The following is a 6,491-nucleotide window of genomic DNA, read 5'->3' as shown; positions in this document are numbered from 1 at the left end:
GTAACGATTTGTAACGAATCCTCGAAAGTAACTATAATCAACATCACTACTATTCCTTTGCCTTTGCCCCTACAGTGTAGGCAACCACAACCGACATTAATATCGTTTTTCTTTATAAAATTTTCAATTTTTATTATTTTCAATTAAAGCCAGTTTATTTATAATCCGCAAACGAGGAGCAATTAGGTGATTATACCCAGAAAATGAAAATTTATTCGAAATCTTAACTTTTTATTTGGTTATATCTCGAAAACGGAAAATCCGCAAATGAAATTTCGAATGTAGGGATTTTCTTACGTCAGAAACAGTCATTTTAGATATACATTACAATACAGATAATACTTTTGCAAATACAGTTTAGGACCACCAAAATGGAAATTTTTTTTCTTCGGAAAATTTTTAAGCTTTATGATTTTTAGTTTAAACCAGGTCTATTCGTAATCCTCAAACCAGAAGAAATTAAATGATATAGTTACTGTTATTTTTACAGCTTTTAATAAATATCCCGATAATGGAAATATATACTTTGGCGCTGTCTCGAGAAATTTCATTTTGATATAACTTAAAAATGGAATATCCGCAAATGAAATTTCAAAGGAGGGATTACCTTTAAGTCAGGATGAGTTATTTTGACTATGGTACATACTACTTTTAGCCTTACAGTTTAGGTTTACCAAAAGTGAAAATTATTCTGGCATTCCTTTGCCCCTACAGTATAGGCAACCAACATTAAAAACATTTTTCCTTTATAACATTTTCAATTTTCACAATTTTCAATTAAAACAAGTTTATTCATAATCCGCAAACGAGGTGCAATTTTTTTATATGGTTATTTAGTGACTGTACGGCATTTTATACCCTGAAAATCGACATTTATTTTTAGCGCTGCGCCGAAATCTCCACTTTTGATTTGCTTATATCTCGAAAACGGAAACTCCGCAAATGAAATTTTGAATGGTGCAATTATCCGCAAACGAGGTGCAATTTTTTGAGCTATGGTAGAAGTCAAAATAACGACTTTAAAAAAACCGTTTCGCTAACTTTATGACGCTACAATTTATGTGGCATTCAGCAGAAAATCACTAATCGATTAGTTAGCGATTGCGTCTGCTGAATGCACCCATTGTCATGTTTGACATTATGATGACATTTATTGGACAAGTGTACCTAACTTCAGCGAGAAATCATTTAAAATTTATGAATTACGGAATTTGGAATCAACAAACAACAAAAAAACGTAATGTTGAAACAGTAAACAGTCTACAGAATTTAAGCTTATGTTTCGGAAAATTTAAAGCTTATAGGAGTAAAATCTAACTGCTGTCTATTAGTATAAGTAATTTAAGTATAAAAGAAAAATGTCCAGTAAATAATATCACTCTACTTTAGTATATTGTAAATAATTATATTTTACAAAATAGCAATGGAAAATTCTAAGTGTAATTCAGAAATTACTAAAGAAGACACCAAGTCTGAAAAAAATAATACAGTAGTTGGCGACAATTGTTACAAATTAAGCACCAATATTGATGCAAATGATTTAGATAAAGAAACAGCAGAAAAATTGAAAGGGGACACAATAGGAGACACTTTGTACAGCCAGTCGTTTGTGTTGAAGACTCTTTTGCAGTTTTCAGAATTGCAGTGGAATGAACAAGTTGAAGAAGACTTGTGTTTTTTGTGGGACATGACAGTGGAGAAGGATGTGTGTGAGTTCTTACTTGGTATATCCTATCCTTCCATAACTGCAGCAGCAGTTGTTCAGCATAGTGAGAACAATAGATTTGTTGAGATTGTTATTGGTGTTTTAGCTAATGTATTTTGCTCGGGTTGTGATAATAGTATGACCAAAGAAGAAATTGCTATTGTATTGAGCCTACTACAGTCAGACGACCCATTAGTATTAGTTCAAGTTATGAGATTTATTTCATTATCTGTGGAAAGTTCAGATTTGATGATTTCTTTAGTAGATGAGGACATTTTTGAGCAGTTATGTTTTATTTTAAAAAATTCTGTAAACACTGATCTTCTCTTAAAAACAATGGAAGCAGTTGCTAAGTTAACTACTAATTTTAGGATAAAAGAAGCACTAGTAACTTATAATGTGTATGATTCAGTGATGATCTGTTATAACACTTTAATGAAAATGGATGGGGATCAATTTGATCCAGATACAAAAGAAAAAGTCTCATCTATAAGATACATGGTAGAAATAATTGTAAATGTTTATACTTTTATTGAACGTTTTGAAAAAAATGAATTGCTCTCACAAATTCAAGCAAATTCTAATATTTTTGTTAATGAAATCTTGAAAATTCTTGGTTTTTTCTGTCTTCAAGAAAACCTACTACCAATAACAGACAATTTAACATTTATTATGTCTGCCATTAGTTATACATACACAAATCTCAAATTGAATTATTTACCAGATATATTTTTGTCTGTGACAAAAATTTTAGAGCAACTTATCGATATTAAAGACGAAGTGGGGGATATTTTCGACTCTACTTTAGAACTACAGTGTTATTTGATATCGTGTACCAAACAAGAAGACATTCATAGAGACTTAAAATGTTTATCAAGGAGTACAGTTAAAAAGGTTTTAAATGTGGTGAATGAGAATTTTAGTAAATATAGTTTAAGTTCAGATATTAGTGATTCTTTGTTGAAATATTATAAACAACTAAGGTAATTTAAATATAAATATTTTAAATAAAAATTGTTGTTTATAGTTATATTTGAATCTATGGGTAGAGGGGTCAGAAAATTAATCCAAATAATTGTTTCAAGCAAATTTTGTTGGGGTCTGAGTTGAAATCACTCAGATAAATATCGTGATCTTTGTGTACAAGAAAAAAATAAGTGTTGGAAGAATATGGAATGTATTGCTTATATTTGCAACTTTTTGATTTATTCAAACATATCATATTAGTTTCTTTCCAAAACACAACAATCTAAAAAACTTTAATTTTTTAAAAATCTTATTTTTTTTTTTAATGGCATGGACTTTACGTCAATCAGCCAGTCACAACATGACTAATATATCAAGAAGAACAAATATTTAAAGAGACCGCAAGTTCATAAAATATCAATAACGTAGAAAAATGAGTTCAGTAGCTGTTGAGACGTAATTGAAGTACTGAAATAAAAAGATGGTACTAAGGTAAGCTAACTATAGCCTCCTTTCAACATCATAGGTGTGTTCAAAAATGATCTACAATAATTTAATAACAATCATCATCATCTTGGTGCTACAGCCCTTAGAGGGCCTCGACCTTCTCAAGCTTTCTACACTATTCTGTTCTGTCCCTTGCTTGCATTTTCCAGTTGCCGACTCCGATCTTCTCGGCATCTTGTGTTACCCCGTCCATCCACCTCAGCTTTGGTCTACCCCATCTTCTCATTCCCACGGGTTGCGCTGTTAGAATCTTTTTTATCATGTTTGATTCAGGGGCCCGGGCTACATGTCCTGCCCACTGCAGGCGGTTTCGCTTAATTATAGCAAAGAATACATATCTCCCAAGAACCGACACAAACGGATTATCTATGAACTAAATTTTTATGCGCATGTGTCAGATCGGCCATTTCTCAATTTGTATGAATAGCAAATAATTTTGGTGACATTTGTCTTGTACAGGATCGGCGTTTGTTGTCACAGTTGTTTGTTTGGCTTGGCTTGGCGTTAGTATTTTGTTTTTGTATCAGTTTGTAGCTCATAATATTTTGTATAGACTTATTTTCTATATATATTTTCTTATATAGCCTACAACTATTAATTGTTATTTTCCAACATTTATACAATTTAATTCTTTTTGAGATATCTTGATTATGTGAATTCATTATTTTAAGCTTTTTCATGAACTATAAACTATCGTATAAAAAATTAATTTTGTATTTATTGGGATTTCACAAAGAATTTGAATCTAAAATATCATACAAATTCTCTAACCTTTCTTTGACCTCTACTGTACCAAATGCATCTGCAGGAAGAGCACATAGTCATATTTTATATGTGTTCATTCCACAAGCCACGTGCTGTGTTTAAAAAGTTGAGAATCCAATACTCACAAAAACTTCCATAAAGTACTTTTATCAGCAAACCTAAATTAAATTTAATAAACTATGTTTCATTAAATTGTTTCTGTAGTTTGTATAAAACAATAACTTAGGTCAAATATATAAAACAATTTATGACTGACTACTTGAAATTCAGGATTTTCAGGAGTAACATTATATAATTTAGCTAATTCAAAAAGTTTGATCCAATATCACTTGAAATTGTTTCAACATACAAGTTAATGCTTGATAATTGACAATACACTCTTCATAACAGGTTTACATTCTCTTGATTATACTTGCGTTCCAACAAAAAAAGCTAAAGGCTGCTTTCATATGGAATATAAGCTTCTGACCATAATGATCAAAACGTTTCCATATATATATTAATTAATATATTAATTAAAAAAATTACTTTTTCTCTTTTCTCGATTGCTTATTAGTTTTTATTGTATACTATATATATATTTTTTCAGTTATTACATCTTTATATTTATAGAAATAAAATAGTACAATACTTATTGGTTTTTTATTTATTTACCCCGATATTCGACTTTAAAGAATGTACTGGCTGGTTTTGGCTGGAATGTACGGAATGTTTTGGCTGGTTTCCAAGACAATAAAAATTGAAAATATTGACATTCGATTTTAACATACAGTTTCTTGTTGTTGATCACGAACATTTGTCATCCAAAAAGAATTGGATTCAAATAACGAATATAATGAATTAGGAGATACCTCGACAAACAAGTAATTGGTCCTAGGTTTTCACCCAAAGTAATCGAAAGTAGAACTGGAAGTCGATATTGGAACTCTTCGTGTAACTTTGCGTCGATTGATCTACGATTTTACTAATTTTGTCATCTTGTTTTACATTCATATCATATTTTGAGTGACTTTAAAGCAGTACCTACGGTTGTAACTCTAAAACCGAAGTCCGATGTCAAATTTCTCATCTTTAATACCATCCATGGGTTATAAGCTTTCATTCGACACCTCATTTGTCATTCTATCTGTATTAGTAACTGAGGAGTTGTATTCGCGGTCGGACGGACAGACAGTCATGAAACCAGAAGTATATATTTGTTCTCTTCTTGCGAATGCGCGTCGAATAATATATCACTTGTGCTATTGCGGTGACTTTAAAAGAGTACTTCCGGTCGCATTTCTAAAACCGGAAGTCCTAGGTCAAATTTCCCACCTTTAGTACCATCCATGTATTATGAGCTTTCATTCGACACCTCATTTGTGATACTACCTGGTATAGTGACGGAGGAGTTACATTTCCGGTCGGACGGACAGACAGTCTAGGTCAAATGTCTCACCTTGAGTACCATCCATGGATTATAAGCTTTCATTTGACACCTCATTTGTCATTCTACCTGGTATAGTGACTGAAGGAGTTATATTCGCGGTCGGACGGACAGACAGCCTATTAGGTCACACCAAGTCGTTCAAATTCTCACCAACTTGTTCACACTTTTTCAAAATTGGTGAAGACAACAAATTATATTTTGTATCGTTGTATCAATATAAGCCAAAAAGAATAATTAGTGAATGTCACGCCACTATAATATATTTTATTATTGGTCTTTCAATGCTCAGGATAAAAAAAGGTATTTTATCCATGGTTTTAATCAATATAATTCTCACCATTACTTTGTGTTGTATTTGCAACCTTTTGTAAATCAAAAATAATTCCACCATATTAAGAATGTCAACTAACAACAAAAGAATCGCCGTCCGTGTCGGTTCTTGTGAGAGATATGTATTCTTTGATTATAGTAATAATATCTTTTCCACCAAACATATGCTTGTAGATATTCTCTTTAAATAACAATCTTTGCTTACAAAATTTTGAATTTATTGATAATGAATGTATTGATGTGGACTCAAGGTTTAAAATGTTTATCGATATTTTAACGCAGGCAATAAATCTGTCTTTTCCTGAAAAATCTAGGCTTGTTGAGCAAGGTAAACAATGTAAAAAAAATTCTTGGTTTAATGATGATTTGAAACTTATGAGGGAGAAACTACAATTTTTGACATCTTTAAATAAAAGTGACCCCGTTTTAGTGACAAAGAAAACACTCTCAGAATATAGGAAAAAATACAGACATGCTATACATCAAAGATTAAATCTAATGATGATTTTATATTAAACTCTAACAACCGTCAACAGGCTATGTGGTCCCTAATAAACTCAAGATGTAAGAATTTACCAATAAAAAATTCATCACTCAATGCAAATAGTTTTAATGATTTCTTCTGTGGTATTGCTGAAAATGTAATAAATACACTTAATCATACTGACCAATCATTCAATACATACCTTAGTTTTATACCACATGCTCCTTCATTCGCCTCTAATCATTGCTCCTTCAGATTTGAGCCAACAAATTTGGAGGAAGTTGTAAAAGCAATTGAAGAATTAA

The 6,491-nt window shown here is 31.3% G+C and overlaps 1 protein-coding gene across 1 annotated transcript; it reads left to right on the top strand.

Moving 5' to 3' along the window:
* Nucleotides 1-1,150: 1,150 nt before the first annotated feature.
* Nucleotides 1,151-5,121, top strand: LOC114327422 (uncharacterized). The gene has a single exon (XM_028276036.2). The coding sequence runs from the start codon at nucleotides 1,424-1,426 to the stop codon at nucleotides 2,690-2,692; it is 1,269 nt and encodes a 422-aa protein (XP_028131837.2). The 5' UTR covers nucleotides 1,151-1,423; the 3' UTR covers nucleotides 2,693-5,121.
* The last annotated feature ends 1,370 nt before the right edge of the window (nucleotides 5,122-6,491 follow it).

Source organism: Diabrotica virgifera, chromosome 2 (assembly GCF_917563875.1).
Source record: "Diabrotica virgifera virgifera chromosome 2, PGI_DIABVI_V3a".
Classification (NCBI taxonomy): domain Eukaryota; kingdom Metazoa; phylum Arthropoda; class Insecta; order Coleoptera; family Chrysomelidae; genus Diabrotica; species Diabrotica virgifera.
Note: the sequence above shows the minus strand (reverse complement) of the source record. Positions and strands in the feature narration are given on the sequence as shown.